At 47.3% G+C, this 17,366-nt stretch overlaps 1 protein-coding gene across 1 annotated transcript; it reads left to right on the top strand.

Annotated features, from left to right (window-relative positions):
- Positions 1-1,775: 1,775 nt before the first annotated feature.
- Positions 1,776-12,676, top strand: CALM1 (calmodulin 1). The gene is made up of 6 exons (XM_004739064.2): positions 1,776-2,201; positions 5,066-5,096; positions 6,028-6,171; positions 8,281-8,387; positions 8,745-8,880; positions 9,066-12,676. Exons 1-6 carry the CDS (start codon positions 2,199-2,201, stop codon positions 9,092-9,094), a joined length of 450 nt encoding a protein of 149 aa, XP_004739121.1. The 5' UTR covers positions 1,776-2,198; the 3' UTR covers positions 9,095-12,676.
- The last annotated feature ends 4,690 nt before the right edge of the window (positions 12,677-17,366 follow it).

The following is a 17,366-nucleotide window of genomic DNA, read 5'->3' as shown; positions in this document are numbered from 1 at the left end:
GTTAAATGACAGGGAGCAATATTATTTTCAAAATCATGGATTATAGCAATTTAACCAAAATAATTATAAGGAATGGAAGACAGAAGCTAATGAATCCTCAATAACTAAACACATTTCATTTCCAGGCCTTATTTCCCCTTACTTATACAATGTGCACAGTATTTTAAAATGTATTTCATTAAGTACTATATGAAAAGAATACAAATTCCTTTAGAAATGAAGCAGTTTTAAGATGTATCTGGCCATTTAGACTTGTAACTCACCAGATTATTGAGTATTATTTAAATTGATTTCGTATTAGTCCCTTTCCCTCTATTTTCCTATTTCCAACTCTCCCACTCAGGTTTCCTGCCATGAGCAAGCACAAGATGAACAAGAAGAGGAAGAGGAGGAGGACGATGATGGTGATGATTGGCTGATTTGTGAAGTAAATATGTCTTTTTAATCTGCAGAGAGAAGGCAACACCATTCCCTGGCTTGCTGCTGTAGCCTCTCTTTAAACTGATCAGCAGGTTCACCCTTTCTGCAGCATTTCAGAAAGAACAGCAAGTATACTTAGAACAGTTCGACAGAGGTTATACCAGAAGTCTTGTGGCATCTGCAATATGCCTGAACATTTTTCCTTTTTAAAAAACCTCTTTCTGCAAATTTTGTCAAAGCCGGAAGCAAACGTCACCAAGGGGAGCCTTTTCTAGCAGAGTTTGTCAATTACACACTTTGCACATCTCTGAAAGAGTAAACAAATGATAAATTGCAACTGTTGCCCAGGCCCTGTAAACAAAAGATCAAATTCTCTGTGCTGCCTTGGCAAGAAAACTAACTGCAGCATTTTGTCAAGATTTTTACAAGTTCTGATTTCAAATTAATAACTGAAATTGCCCTTTTTCTAGTTTACAGAAAAACTGAAAACATTTATTAAAGATAAAATATTTTAAAGAGAGGAACAGAAACAAGACTGTACATTAAAATAAAATCTAGTTCCATTGTAGAGACAACTTGCTGTTTGTTCCAGCTCTAATCTAGGGGATTCTAAGTGCCTGTTTTTTTCTTTTTTTTGTTTTTATGAATGAAGATCTGATCCCTCTCAGGACCGGGAAAATTAAGAAAAAACAGAAATCAAAGCATGGGTTTTAAGGTCTATGGAAGATTCACACAGGTACATTCATTTCAGTTAAGACCAGAGCCAGGATGAATAGTATTTTCTGTTGGAAACAAAACAGTTAAGGGAGAAATATTATTCAGGCATACAAAATATTCAGTGGAAACGTGAAAAAATTAAAAGAAGACTGGCTAAGCATATGAGCATGACACAGATTTAGCAACTTAGCGTATATAATGTTTCAGAAATTGCTTCAAATTTTTAAAAGAAAAAAGACATCTGACCAATTTCTTGCGAGAGGAAAACTGCTATGCCCCTTCCAGACACTCTCCAAGGCAGGGGAAGGTGTGCTGTCAATTCCTCTGTCCCCAGCTCCCCGCGGACCTCCCCTGCCCCAGGACCTCCTGAAACATCCCGAAAGGAAGGTGGCCAGCTGGAGACCCCGGGGCGCGGGGCCCGCGGAACCCGGCTGCGCCAGGAGAAGGTGTAAAAGATGTGAAGTCCGGGGAGTGGGGGTGTCCCACAGATGGAGGTGGGTCCGGGGTGAGAGGCGGATAGCTTCTCACGTCCATGGCCGCCCCAGGTCGGGGCTGTGGAGACACTCTGCCCTAGTCCAGCCCCAGACAGGAGTCTCTGAGGATTCCTCGCTCCACCTGCTCCTGCGTCGGCCCCAGCCCCTCGACCTCTCGCCTCTCAGCGAACCCGCCGCCTCCCGGGGCCCCAGGCTGGGCCCGCGGCGGGCGCGCCCGGGAAGAGAGAGGCGGGAGGCGGGAGGCGGGGCGCGACGGGGGCGGGGCCAACCGGGCGAGGCCCGGCCCTCCCCGCGCCGCTCGGAGCGAGCCGGCAGCGCCGTGGCGGAGGGATACGGAGCGCCGTATATATACCGCCGGGTGCAGCCCCGCACTTCGGCAGTGGTGCTGGGAGCCTCGCGGGCGCGGCGCCGTTACTCACAGTCGGGCGGCGGCAGCGGCACAGCGCTGAGCGCACATCGCGCCTTAGCAGCAGCAGCTACAGCAGCGGAGGCACCCCCCGCCGTCACAGCCCCTGCGCTGGTGCAGCCACCCTCGCTCCCTCTGCTCTTCTTCCCTTCGCTCGCACCATGGTAGGTCGGGAGTGGTAAACGGCGGCGTAGCAGCTGTCTGCCCATTTCTTCCCAAATTTTGAGTTGAGCGCCCCCCCCTTTTTTTTCGGTGTGGGTTTTTTTTTTTCTCCCTCTTTTCCGGGTGTTACGCAGCAGCTGCAGTTAAGGAGGACGCATTTTGGATTTGCATTTCGCTTTTCTTGGCCAGGGTTTCTTATTTAAATTTTGGTCCCTCTTGGAGCTGGACTTGGCCGTGGGCTGTCCGCGGGCAGGGGCTCCGGCCGCAGCTGCACCGGGGTCTGCCGCATCCACCCCCTCCCCCAGCCCCGCACCACTGCATCCAGCGCGCCGCACCCGGGCTTCCCGCAGCGCTGCGCCTGGGCCGGGGCCCCGGGGGGCGGGGGAGCCGGGCGGGGCCGGGCACTCGATCCCTCCCCTGAGCACCCCCCGCCGCCCTCCACCCTAGGCACAGAGGCGGGGGGTCGGGCTGGCTGCGGAGAATGAATGGGCCCGACCTAGCCGGTGGCGCACATTGCTTCGGCCCGGGCGTGGGGGGCGCAGTCCGCGTCCACCTCCTCCCCCACCCGACGACCCCGCTGGGCGCCCTGGCTCAGCAGCTATCCCTCCTCCCTCGCGGGGGGCGCGGCGCGGGCGTGGGTTGGGAAGGAAGGAGCCGGGGAAGGGTGGGGTGGGGGCAGGAAGGCGAGGGGTGGGGGGCGGAGAGGGCGGAAGCGGCGGGCCGGCCGCCCTGCGCCCGGGCGGGGCCCCACCGTGTGGCCGGGGCTCGTGTCCCCATGATTCGCACCCCTGCAGCCCCCCACCCAGTGCGGCAGTGAAGGCGTGCTTGATCTTCTGTACCCCGGAGGTCCCTTCCCGAGGGAGGCACTCGGCTCGAGCTAATTGGGGCGGAGGGGGGGCGGGGGAGGAGGGAGCTGGCGCGCGGCTCGGTTTCCATTAGAGACGCAAAGTTTCTGCTCCGGTAGGAGGCGGCGGTGCGGCTCGCCGCCTGGGGGAGCAGAAGCGGGTGGGAGGAGCGGGGCGGGCTTGGCCCCCTCTCGCCGCGCGGTCCCGGAGCGGGGGTGGGAGTGGGGGGGTGATCCTGGCCAGGGAAGGGCGGTGCCCCCACCCTGGGGCTCCCTCGTTCCTCCGCATCCCGCCTGCTCTCGGGGCACGCATCCCTGCCTGGCCCCTCGCCACTTTGCAGTCCGCAGAGAGATGCCCTCCACGTTTCCGCTTTCTCTGCAGCCTCTAGATTGCCAGATGCGCCTGTGCGCCTGGCTGGGTGTGTTTTCTTCAGCCCCCTTCCTCCATGGGCGGGCTGGGCTGACATCACCCACAGCGCTTTCTGGCTTGGCGGGACGGGGAGATGGCTCCCGACAGGTTCAGAGCACCTTTGCCCTTTAGACCAGAGCGATTTGGGGGTGGGTATTTCTTTGTGGAGAAAGGCTGTTGCTCTCGGAAAGCTCTCTTACCAGGAGAGTTTTGCGGTGAGGTGGGACTGTTCTTCCCGGTTAGGTGACAGCTTCTCGTTCGAGGTGTGGCAGGGCTTCCTGTGGTACAAAGACAGATGTTGTCCTGGCATTACATAAATCATCGTGTCTCCTTCATGCGATATAAAGAAAACCGCCTTCGGATGACTGGGGGAGAAAGGAAGGAAGACCTAATTCTAATTTGAAAAAATAAGTTTTCCCCCAAATCAGTAAATTGGAACACCACACCTATTGGGAAAGTTTTCATTTAAGATCAGTGTAGACATAACGTGGTTAGCGTTCTATTGGGATTTGTTTTGTAACTGGCTTCCTTAGGTGTCCGTCATTAAAATAAAAATACTTATTAGCTCTCCTTGCATTCTGGAAGCTCCCCCCTATTCCCCCCCAAGGTACAGGTCACAGGTTCCGTGTTGCAGGGACCAGACAAAACAAGTGCAAATAACCTGCGTGGCCATCACCACCTGAGTGTAAAGTGGCTTTATCCGAGCAGCTCTTCTGTCATTCTGAAAATTGGTGAATATTCTCTAGCAAAGTTAGTAGTTGCTCTTTTTCCAAAAAAGACATGGTAGAGACTCATAATTATTTCGTACCTTTGTGGGTACTTCACGTTTGCGGTTTTGTAACAGCTCAGTAGTAGGATGGTTGCATTTTTTTCCTGGCTTCTTTATCAAAGATAATTTGACTGAGGGCATCAGCCCTTACAAATGGGGGGCTTTTCATAAATAACTGCCTAATTTAAATGGAAAAGCATTTATTGCATGGAAATGAAGTTGGTGGGGGTGAACCATTGCAGTATATTTATATTTTCCACTTAATTGTATTTCATAAAATAGATACTGAAGCCTGTTAATCCAACCCAAGGCCGTTATGTAACGCCTGTTTGGAGATTTTGGAGCGCCCGCAGCAATGCGCAAGGTGCGCTAAAAGCCTGCCCCTGGCCGCGATCCTGGCGGTGGTGACAGCAGCCATCAGGCTGGCATCCTCCGATGGAAGGGGGGACTGCGGTGTCCCTGGCGCAGTAGGTGGCGCTCTTCTTTCTCTAAGCTGGCTGCTGCCTCCGGTGTGGTGGGGCCTTTGCCACTAGAGGTGCCATTTTTCAAATTATGAACTGACCCTTCCTCGTTAGACCTCAGAGTGCATTAGCCATTGGCTCAGCAAAGTAAACGTGAAGTGAAATGTCACTTCTTTGTCATCCTTTGTTTTTTCAAGTAGCATAAAGTGTTCCTTTTATTCACATTGTTTTCATTTAGTGGCTAGCAGTTTCACGTGGTTGGCTTTTTTTTTTTTTTAAAGAGTGATTTTTGAAAGGTCAATATCAAAAGTATAATTGAGAAAACCCTGCTGCTCTCCATCAGTGCTTGTGCACTGAGGTATACCTCTTCTTTCTTTACGTAGGCTGATCAGCTCACCGAAGAACAGATCGCTGGTAAGTCGATGACTTCAGGGGGTCCCCTTAGGCCAGAAGGAGGCTTGACTCCTTTCGGATAACTTCTCTGACCCTTCCCTCCCACCCCCACCCCACTATAATTTGAACGGTTTCTTAAGAATTTATTTAAATGGAAGCAAGAAGCAGAAATATTTAGGTCAGGTGTTCATTCCTTGCCAGCGTGTCAGGCCTTGTGGAAGTGGAGCTGGGAATACCTTGTTCCACTCCGGCATGTTTGACTGGCTCCTGCCGGTCCGGCTTTGCATGTGGTGGGAGTGCCGGGAGCCCGCTGTAAGGCGGAATTCAGGTCTTTTCGTAATTTACCCTGAAGGCTCGTGCTTGCTCTTTGAAAATACAGGGGAATGGGTGGAAATGAGGGTTAGTTCTACTGTAATAATTGGAAAGGGAGTCCGTTTAGATTCTAGCTTTGATTATTCCTTGGAGGATTCTTGAGATGATTTCTCTTTAGGAAACCAGGGATGCCTTTGAAATAAATGCCATATAGAGAGAACTCTGGTTCCCGGGGAGGGTGCATTTCTAATAACCCCTTCAATGTTGCTGTGAAAGGCGTTCCTGTGGCTGGAGCAGTTGAACTGGAAGGGGCCTTAGGGGAGCATGGGGACCAATCTTCACTTGTTAGATTGGACTGAGGACTAATTGAAGTGTGTTTTAAGTTTAATTTTCTTTAAAAATGTGAGAGTACTGTGTGGTTTTATGGAACCAGTTACCAGGAGCAGTGTCTGCTTTATGGAATACGGAATGAAGGCCGTCCAATAGGACTGTCGTGGTCTTTATTTCAGGAGATACAGGCGAGGCAATTTGTGATAAGTTGCAGACTTGGACGGTTTGCTTTGGCAAGCCCCAGGGAAGTGTGTGCTGTGGCTGGGTTGGGTAAAGACATTCATTCTAAAGGGTAAACTTCTGTTTTCAGAGTTCAAGGAAGCTTTCTCCCTATTTGACAAAGATGGCGACGGCACCATCACAACAAAGGAACTTGGAACTGTCATGAGGTCACTGGGTCAGAACCCAACAGAAGCCGAATTGCAGGATATGATCAACGAGGTGGATGCTGACGGTGAGGGCTCAGACCTATGAATGAGCGCCAGTGTTGTGTAATTCGAGTTCAGACATGTTACAAGATTGTCTTTCAGGTCCCCAGAGCAAAGCAAATGTGCAACGATCTTTTTGGTGGTTGCCTGACGGCCGCTGACAATGAAAATAGAAGATTATGGACCTGCCTTTGGCTGTGCTCACTGTCTAGAACATTTCCTGGATCAGATCGGCATATTGTTCTTTTCTACTTGCCGTGACCTACAGCTCAGTCTTTTTTATCAACTGGCCCATGAGTCTCCACTGAGTCCTCTGGGGAAGTAAAAATAAAAAGCCATAGACCTTTTCTAAAGCTGACTGTCTCCAAGAGGAGTGGGAAGTGAAATGGAAGGAGAGACCCTTAGACTTTAGTGTCGAGTTGAGTACAGCATGAGTTGTAGTTGTGTTTATTACAGAGAATTTTGAGGGTTGTATAAAGCTTGGACATGGAGTGCTCGAAGACTGTGGGGAGTAGATTATAGAACCTAACAGAAGGGGAAGATGAGTAAAGTGCAGAGCAAGAAGGAATAAGCAGTAGCCCTTGTAATGGGGTCACCAGTTGGTCACCGATTCTTCTGTACTCTAGAACAGTGGACAGTAACCTGCTACTGCTCACTTCTCTCTGGAAGCAGTTTCTGAGCATTTCCTTGTCAAAAAGCTGTCCTTTTGGGAACCATGTACATGCAGATAATGTATAACATCGTAGAACATGGGAAAATTTTTAAAATGAGCTAAGAATAAGCAATTTGGATCTAGATTATTTTCTAGACTTGGCTTGAATGTAACCATTTAAACAAATGTGGTATCATAAAGTGATAAAGTAGAATTAAATTTGTCTGGTCATGCACATTGAGAAGCTGGGTGAGCTCTTTAACAAGTGGTTTCAGCCCATTCAGGCTACTTTGAGAAGAGTTTTTGTCCCTCTCAATGTTCTGGAAAAGGGATACTTCAGAATTCCCTCTTGGTTGACTGCTAAGATGATTGGCCATCTGGGAACATGGGGTGGCCACTCCCTGTTTTATGGGAACTCTGGGAAATGGTACTTAGGGACTGGTAAAGTGTATTAGGCCCTTAGATTGTAGGGAGCAAGGAAGGAGAAACTGACTCAGGCTACAGAATCTAGTAATGAATAAACGTAATGCCCAAGGATGTCTGCTCTGTGTGGTTATGAGATAGCACTTCAAATAATTTACTTTGTCTTGTGTGACTATCATAATGCTTTAAAATTTTGGAGGCCAAAGGGATTTCTGAATCACTTTGATTTAAAGGTACTGGTGAAAATGAGTATTTTAACCCAGGGCTTTTTCCCATTTAATTTTCTTTCCGTTTAATTTAAGTTATACTGTTAATTGTTTCTGTCTTTGTGGGTGCTCGCCAACTCTTAGTTTTAGAGGGGAAGTTATTTAGAATACTGGCCGTAGAACAGGCTGTTCTGACCCTGTTACCTAAGTGGTAGTGGTCTGAGCTATGAAAACACTTCCGAGCCTTGCCCTTACTGGGAAAGCAAAGATCCTGAGCTAGAGAAAAAAATGATTAGGTGACTTATCATCAGAATGTGGGCAGGAAACGCCTTCTGGAGAAGACTGTGATAATTTATGGTCTGTGGTATAAGAAAGTCTGCTTTTGCCCCCACTTCCATAATCCTTTTCTTCCATAAAACATTCTGTTGTACTGGCAGGCCAGTTCTGGGACTTGACCAGGGTAACGAACCAAGGCAGAGGTAGGGCCAGGGGCTTACCCTCAGCCTGGGGTCGGGGTGGGGGGGGATGTTGTCTCAAGGGCTTCCTGCAGGAATGGAAGGGTGCTGTAGGCACCTTTAGTGGTCAGGAACCTCCACGTGCCATTTCCTTTGCATCCTGAAGTGCTCTCCTGGGCACGCACTGATGACTGGTTTGGATTACATGAGTCATGTGAAATCCCTGTGAAGTATTTGAACAGTTGAGACTTAAACATGGTTTAACCTCGTAAAATAAATAACTCAACCGGTTTGTCCGAGAGAGTCTTAACCCTTCTCTGCCGTGTTTTGAAGATGTTCCCCACTGGGGAGCATTGCCGGTGCATTTATTTTATGCGAGCTTTTGTTTTCTTATTTGAGGTAATGGCACCATTGACTTCCCGGAATTCTTGACTATGATGGCTAGAAAAATGAAAGATACAGACAGCGAAGAAGAAATTCGCGAGGCATTCCGAGTCTTTGACAAGGTAATCCTGCGTCTGAGTTGCAGCCTGTCCCGCTGCTTTGCCACCGTTTCTGAAATACTTAGAACACTTACACTGAATTGCCTGGGCCTCTGTGGTGATCTTGCTTTGAAATAAGCCGACTTAGCTGCAGCAGCCTTAAATTAGGCGGGGGTGAGCATGATGATAAGCAGTGGGGAATTTTGAACCAAGCTTCTTGATTGCTGCTTTCGGTTCCTTAGTGTTTTCCAAGCCCCTGCATTTTGGTGCTGGCCGGGGGCATGCGCTTGGTGGCTTGGTGGGGGAAGCGGAGCTGGGTGGCCTGTGCCCGTTGGGAAGCCCTCTCCGCCGCCCTCATTAGCACCTGCTTAATGTTCACAGGATGGCAACGGTTACATCAGTGCGGCAGAGCTTCGTCATGTCATGACCAACTTAGGGGAGAAACTAACAGATGAAGAAGTAGATGAAATGATCAGAGAAGCAGATATTGATGGAGACGGGCAAGTCAACTATGAAGGTAAAAACGCTGCATTAGTCTCTTCAGCTTAGTTTTGAACAGTCCTCCCTATGGTATCTAGAAACAAGATAACTGCTTCAAGAGACCCTGATCTTTATTTATTTCATTTATGCGGAGTAGAGATGTTGTGTTCATTCAAACTGCTTTTGAAGATAACCACAAGTTATGATTGTTTGTCTTTTCAGAATTCGTACAGATGATGACTGCAAAATGAAGGCCTACTTTCAACTCCTTTCCCCCCCTTCTAGAAGAATCAAATTGAATCTTTTACTTACCTCTTGCAAAAAAAAAAAAAAAGTTCATTTACTCATTCTGTTTCTATATAGCAAAACTGAATGTCAAAAGTACCTTCTGTCCACACACACAAAATCTGCATGTATTGGTTGGTGGTCCTGTCCCCTAAAGATCAAGCTACACATCAGTTTTACGACATAAATACTTGTCCTACCTAATGATAAGGAAGCACCTAGTGGACTCCTCGCAGTTCCATTTGCTCATGATTAATACACTGGGCTGGCCAGTTTTTCATGCATGCAGCTTGACAATTGAGCACAGTCAGGCATTTGTATTAAAAACGAAAAATGAAAAAAATTTAAAACTTCTTCAAATGGGTTCTAGTTCAATTTGTTAGTATAAAATTGTCATAGCTGGTTTACTGAAAACAAATATTTTAAATTGGTTTACCTCAGGATGCTGTGCAGAGAAATGGGTGAAGGATAAGCTGTCTAGACGTAGCCCCACTTAGCAGGACGGCCCTCTCGTACTTCTGGGTGCCCCCATCCTTGGTGACCATGACGCTCATCTGGGTGGCATGCCTCACATGTTGGTTTAGCATTGTCTGCGTTGTCCTGGAGTGACATGGGTGTCAGGCTGTCACCATTCACACAAATTTAAAACAACAACAACAACAAAAAAACCTTTACCAAGGGAGCATCTTTGGACTCTCTGTTTTTAAAACCTCCTGAACCATGACTTGGAGCCAGCAGCAGAGTAGGCTGGGGCTGTGGACTTCAGCACAGGCATCAACATTGCTGATCAAGGAATTACAATTTACGTCCATTCCAAGTTGTAAATGCTAGTCTTTTTTTTTTTTTTTCCAATAAAAAAAGACCATTAACTTAAAGTGGTGTTAAATGCTTTGTAAAGCTGAGATCTCAACGGGGACAAGGCAGTCGGAGGAGAGGTCCGTACCTTTAAAAGCCCGCAGCCCAGCATTGGGCTTCTTGCCCTCCCGCCCGCCCTCTCTCCCTCCTGACATCCCAGCACCAACCTCTGAGCCTGAGACCTTGCCTAAAACCGGGCAGATAGCAATTGCTTCATCCTATCGACGGACATGTAGGTCTACTTGTATTTTCACTGGGGGGCGGGTGGGGGGGGGGAGTGAACCCTGTTTAACTTAATGATAATTCAGGCAGTGGCGCTCTTTAATGAAGGAAAAAAAAAAACCACTTTTTCTCAAGCATGTACTTAGGGGTTCTTCTCAAATCGTGCTGCTGATTACCTGTTTTATGTAACTACTTGAGACCATCTGTGCAAAGAGACATGATTTAGTGTGTCTGTCTGTAATTTAATCCTTGCTGTGTGGTAGAAGCAGTAGTCCCTTCTAAGCCAGTCTTTCTGCCTAAAAGACACTACCGGTCACCTTCAAGTCATGATTTTTAATTTATGATGATGACTTCCCTCAGACTCCTTTTCCTTTTTTTTTTTTTTTTTCTTTCTTCCAAAGTTGACTTCGCTTCCTCCCTGCCTCCCCCCCCCCAAGCAGAACTAAAGCGAGCCTCCAGCTTGAAAGTAAAACTCGAGCCTGGAGGGGATTTTGTGTCTAATTATAAACCTGTAACCAAAACTGAGATGCTGGTACTGGTCTTTGCAGTGGGATTGGTGTGCTTTAAAAACCCCTTTAAAGGAATATTGCGTCTAGTGCAGAACTCTTTTCTGAAATGTAGCCTGGATGTGCATTTGGTGTCTCCCCAGGAAGGAGAGTTGGGTTTTTGAGTGTCTGTGGGAGGTTTTAATTTGCCAGGGAACCACGGCAGTCTGCTTCCGAGGCAGCGAGAAGCTCTTGGCAGCCAGATGGGTGCGTTCGGGGCTGATTTTTAGAGACCCTTGGCTTCTCCCTCTCCTACTCCCTGTCTTTCTGGCGTTTTGCAGCTTGTTAGATTTCCTGCCAGAGGGACAGGTCAGAGCAGTGGAGAGGAGCCCGCCCATCTACTTCTGCCGTTGGTCCTTAGACTGGGTGGTTGTAGAGGAGACCTGGAGCTGGAGGGGACTTGTCAGATTCCCCGAATCTGGAAGGAACACCTTGGAGGTTCTTCAGGTGAGAGAGGGAGAACCGGGGGTTCCTGGATGTTTCTTTTTGGGAGGCCACATGTTGACCCATCTCAGGCCTGTGTCCGATGGCTTCTTGGTAGTTTCAAAGAGAGTTGGGGGTAATTTTAACTTTTTAAAACTTTGCCTTCTGTCTTAACTCTTCTGTCAAGTCTTTCTAGAAGCTGGGTGGGCTCCATTTTTGTGGTCCCACAGTCCTTCCGAAAAGACTGCTTTTGAAAAAAACAGATTCTTAACATGGCCAGCATCCTGTATGGGAAGCGAAGCCTTTCCCCCCCTGGGGAGTGCTGAGTCCCAACTTGGTGCAGGGGGCAGCCCGGTCCCCGGAGCTGTTTTCCCTCTGGCTTTTGAGGGGAAGACCAGCCCAGATCGGGTGTTTGCAGGCTGCAGCATGCGTTTGTGAGAGGAAATAGCTGGGTGTTGGGTCCATACCCTTAAAAGTTGGTTAGCACCTCCCTGTAAACTCTTGCCCCTTACTTCTAACTGCTCTATAAATATATACATATATTTATATATATAAAGTGACTAGTTTAACTGGCATCCTGCTTGAGCCTGAGACTTGCCGTTAGAAACTGCTGAGTCCTTGGCAAGCACTTTCATAGTTTTGTTCTCCATCTGTCGGGGGTAGGTGTTGAGCGAGGCAAATGCATCTCGATGTTTCAGATGGGCTCTTGACGCACTCTTGCCAGGAAAGGCTTTTTCTGATTTTTAGACAAATGAATTTTTGCACACTTCAATTGGTGTCTTTCGGCAACTTAAAACACATTGAAAATTAGCTACTGTACATATTTTTATATTCTCTTTATAAATGCATGTCTGACTCCTACCTGTAACCTGTGTTGTGACAAGTGGCCGTCCAGTAGGCCTCCCGAGTGCCGCTGTGGCCCGTCAGCGTAGCCGCGTATTACCAGCCCCGCAGCATACTGGGAACTTCTTCCTCAACAAAGAATGTAAATTTGGTCAAAAGTCTGCTCTTTGGTTTACTCGATTAATTTTAGACATTGGAATTAATTATTATATATCCAAGCTACATTCCCCCTTTTGGCAGTGACGAGTTTCCACGAACGTGTCTTAACCTATCCCCTTCAGCTGGAAGTTAGTGTTTTTCTTTCTTTCCAATCCCTCGAGGTTGTCTTGTAGGAGACAGAAATCCTTCGCTGTCCGGATCCCTTGGAGTAAGAAGGTAGCGGCGCGGGTGGAGCGTGTGGTCTTTCTCCAGCTCTTGCGAGGTTCCTTAAACCACGTCCGTAGCAAAGATGGTGGTAGTTCTGGTAACAGAAGTTACCCTTCACCGTGGCAATTGGACAAGGAGATGTACTTGAACGTTTTCTGTAAATCTTGAGATAAACTGTTTGGAGATTTAACCACCTCTCTGATGGGGGACCAACTCTATGGAAATTGTAAATAAGTTTTATTTATAAACCTGGCACTGTATTCAATAAACATTTCTGCAGCCTTTCATCTCTAACTGTGAATGTGTAGGTTTTTAGCTCTGTGTATCCCCTGGTCCCTTCTGCCTGATGAACAAGGTACACCTGACCCCGGATGTAATTCCACCCAGGCTCTAGGACAGTAGGTAAGCGCGAGAGGCCAGAAACCCCACGGCACAGCTTTGCTCTAGTTTTCAGCTTAGGTTCAGGTGTTCGTAGCCGACACTGGAACACGATCTCGTGGCCTATTACTGTATCCAGGTCCGCTCTACGTGGGAAAACACAACACCATAAAAAGATGTACCTCGTTGTTAACCCCAAGGGTTTTCAGGAATGGCATGGAGAAATACACTTTAAAAAATTGGATGGGAATTTTAAATTACATAAGCACGTGCCTCTTCCTGTGTCAAAAGCAGAGGGGCTTAGGAAAGGGGGCGGGAGGCAACTTTCCAGCTCTGGGGTTGAAACCTTTCCCTTGATCAGTCCTGGTCCACACCCTGATCCTAGACAAAGTTCTGCAGCAGGAAAGGCCACCTCTGTTTCCAGAAGGATCTTTTCCAGGCTACCTTGCTTGTTTCCTTCTACACAAAAGCAGCAAGAGGGCTGAAAAGAAGGGGCAAGATGACAGGGAGAGCTGCTGCTTTGGTCAGAAGGCTTGAGCCCCACTTGCAGGAAACATTTGGTTCCTCTTGTATACAGGAGCTGAATTAGAGGATGCGGATACTGCCTTGGGGACAGAACCCTCTGCCCTGACACTTTTTTTGGCCTGGGTCTTAGTTTTGGTTTTGTTCCTCTGTAGCTATGGGCAGACACTTTGCTTCTCTGGGCCTCAGTTTCCCCAGTAAAATAAGATGATTGGACTAAGTGGCTTTCTGGGATTCTGACCAACCCAGCTTAGCATCACTTGTTAAAGTTGAAACTGTGGCCTGGGGTGCCTGCAGAGGTGGGGGGGGAGCTCAGTTGCTTAAGGGTCTGCCCTCAGCTTGCTTGTGATCCCGAGGGTCCTGGGATCCAGCCCCGCATCAGCTCCCCCTTCATCAGGGAGTCTGCTTCTCCCTCTCCTTCTGTCCCTCCCCCTGCTTGTGCTCTCTCGCGCGTGCTCTCTCAAATAAATGAAAAATAAAACCTAAAAAAAAAAAAAAAAAAAATTGCAGTCTCAAGGGTGGGAGGCAAAATAGCGTGGGCGTGCTGTATGCTTTGAGGTGACATGGGATTTTTAAAGTGTCAGCAGCTCCGTGTGGGGAGCGGAGCGGAGGGTAAGCTCGCTGTTAGACTGTGATGTAATACTGGAACGTGGGTCAGAGAAACTGATCATTAAGCGACTTCCATCCTCCTCCCAGGACAGAAATAGGAAGCTCCCACTCTGCGTGCAGAGATTCAGTCCAAGTGGCGACGTCCTCTGGGTTTTCAGCAGCTTTGGCTCAGGAAACACAGACACACACACATTTCCGATTTGAGCTGAACTTCCCCGGGGGCACTGGGGGCTGGAGCACCCACTGACTCAGGATGCCTTAGAAGGAAATAAAACTCGAACTTTTTTTTTTTTTTATAGCTTAGAGCTCCTCTCCCACTGCCCTCAGCCCTCTGCCAGGAAGCGGGAGGAGTCAGCTCAGGCTTCAGAACCCCACTGGAGAGCCGGGGAGGGCCCAGGAGCCGCCGGCTTTCTCGCGTGGACAATCCCTGAACATGGGTTTAAAAAACCAAAGGTGGCTGCTTTCCTCACGAGAATTACGTTCTGCCGGCGTGTCAGCAACCTTTAGAATGAGTGTGTATTTACACACGCAGAGAGTACTCGAAATGTCTCATTTTAAAGTTTTATTTTCACTTTCACGAAGATGAAAGGGAGAAATCTGGAGGTTCTTCCACTAGTTAGACAATTTCTTAAATTTTGTTACATCATCTTTCTATCCTGGCTGCATAGAAACGTGGGCGGTTTGTTTTTTATTTATTTTTTTATTTTTTAAAAGATTTTATTTATTTATTTGACACAGAGAGAGCGATCACAAGTGGGCAGAGAGGCAGGCAGAGAGAAGGAGGAAGCAGGCTCCCTGCTGAGCAAGGAGCCCAATGTGGGGCTTGATCCCAGGACCCTGAGATCATGACCTGAGCCGAAGGCAGAGGCTTAATCCACCCAGGTACCCCTGATGGTTTGCTTTTAAACAAATTTCCTTCCCCTTATTGGGTCTTAGTATACCCTTCAAGTTGTAACTTTCTTTTTTAATTACTGTATTTTATAGCAAAAGAATCCCCCCACACCCCGCTGCAACAGAGATTGGTACCAGAGGCAAGATTTGAGATAGTGCGTTATAAAAAGAAAATAGAAAATAAATGAAAGAATAATTGTAAAATAATACTTTAGTTATTATAGACCAGGGGTTCCTGAGTGGCTCAGTTAGTTAAGTGTCTGACTCTTGATCTTGGCTCAGGTCTTGATCTTAGGGTTGTGAGTTCAAGCCCTACACTGGGCTTTAAGCCCGTCATGGAGACTATTAAAAAAGAAAAAAGAAAAAAGGACTGTATACACTGTAGGTCAAACTCTCAGTGCAAATATCCGTATCTGGTGATTCTCAAATTTGGGGGAATATATACCAAGACAAGAAGCTTGTCACCTCAACAGGTACCCAGGCCCATTTTTATAAAAGTGTGTTTCTGATTCTAAAAGAAATGTTTATTGTATAAAATCTGTGATATCAAATGACCCCACTGCCCTGTAAAACATAGTTAACTCTTAGGATTTCCTTCCAGAATTTTTTCTCACCATATGGATGCAGAGATATAAGTCACAAAATTGGGATCTGTAGGTATGGTTTTAAAAAATTAAGCATAATTTTCTTTATTAGATATAACTACATGTTCTGAATATTATATACATATATAATACAATATTTTGTTCCTTATGCTTTTTTCTTGAGATATGATTCATGTTCCACATAATTCACCCTTTTAATAATGGTTTTAAATACATTCACAAGATTGTGTGGCCATCAATATCAAATTTTAGAGCATTTTCGTCACCCCAAAAAGTATCCATTTGCAGTCACTCCCGGTTCTCCCTTTTCCCTACCTGTGGCAACCGTGAATCTACTTTGTGTGTCTTCGGATTTACCTATTTTGGACATTTCATATAGATGGAATCATGTATTCATAATTTTTTCTCTTCTCTTTCATTTTTTATACTGGACATTTCTCCATATACTTAAATTCTTGGATATAATTTTTAGGAGCTGGCTATTTTAATATTGTATGCTTTCATTAACCAATCCCCTAATAAAGGCCATTTGGCACATCTCCTTTTGAGCCGTTGTAAGTGTGAGAACGTTCTTAATAGTTGCCCTCTTCCTTTTAGCTTCTGCCCATTGGTTCTGCGTCAGCCTGGTCGAGGTAACACAGGATGTCTAATCCTTTCTCCACTTCCACACACCCCTCCTTAAATTTTCAGGCTTAATATTTACTTCTTATTTTTTGTTGTTGGTGGTGGGTTTTTTGTTTGGTATTGCCTTGTTTTGAGATTACTGTGAGAGGAATCAACACAATATAGTGAAATTTGCCCAGATTCTGGCTTCAAACAGATTTCTGCATTCAAATCTTGCTCTCCCAAGCGGTACAACTTGGCAGGTGACAGCTCTGTGCTTAGTGTCCTCAAGGTGGCTGTTAAGAGTGAATGAGGTGACAGAAACCCTCTAGCACGGTGGCTAGCCCATGGAAGGTGCCTACACGCTCTCTTCTTCCGTGCGTTGTGAACTCCCTGACTGCTGGAGAAAATGAGGCCAGGTTTACAGTCTCCTTCGTTGGATCTGGCTCTTGCTGGCGCTAGGGAATGCCACTTCCTCTCTTTGTTAAAAACACACAAACCTTCTGTTTAGGCATTGACTCCTTATCCTTTTGGAAGTCCTGATGAGAGTCGCCCGTGTCTAGCCTTCTGGTATCATTCCCCAGAGCTAATGGGCAGGCCTACTGGGCCCTCAGCGGGACCAGGCTTGAAAGCGTCTGTTGGTGTTCTCCCTTGGTGTGCCCACACAGGAAGATCTGTAGTGTCTTTGGGCACTTCTAGGCTGGGTCTCCTCTGGAGAATGATGGCAGTCCCATTTTTGTTAAAAGTCAGTCTTAGCAGAGGCGGTTGACTATGGGTGGGAGAGGTCAGTGATTATACCCTCTCTTTGTTCTCTGGCAATATCCCATTACCTTCCATCTCTGGCAGAGGCCTGCCTCTTGCCGCTCCTTCTCTTCTGGAACCCCTGTGGTTCTATCGGAATTCTGACGAGCCTTTGAGAAATGCTCACTGTCCCCAGCTGGGAACCCTTCTCTCTAGTATGGCTGGACCATGGCCCAGACCTGTCTAACACCATGGAAAATAAAGCCACCTGGTCACATCCTGCCTCCCCTCTTCTATGCCAAACTCCCTCTTCACCTGGAAGATGTCATTTGAGGGAGCCCCCAAGCCCTGATTCCAACTCCAGGTCAGAGACCCATCCCCAAGCCCCAGAAGTAGGCAGTGACTCAATGGTTGGCTAAATCTTAAGGAAGCTCATCTTTTTTGAAGGGTTCTGGAAGGAAATGCAGGGTCTGGATGCAGCTGTTCAAACAGGGCAAATCCTTTAACTCAGCCCTGCATGTAACTTCTGGGTCTTCCCATTCGGGCTGCCCACCTGTAACCAGGGAAGAATTCTGAACGTACTTTTTTTCCCCCGTCCTGTTTCTTCCTGGGAGATCCAGCCAATTAAGGAAAAG

The sequence above is a fragment of the Mustela putorius genome, unplaced genomic scaffold (genome assembly GCF_011764305.1).
Source record: "Mustela putorius furo isolate JIRA1106 unplaced genomic scaffold, ASM1176430v1.1 tig00000129_pilon_pilon_pilon, whole genome shotgun sequence".
Lineage (NCBI taxonomy): Eukaryota > Metazoa > Chordata > Mammalia > Carnivora > Mustelidae > Mustela > Mustela putorius.
Note: the sequence above shows the minus strand (reverse complement) of the source record. Positions and strands in the feature narration are given on the sequence as shown.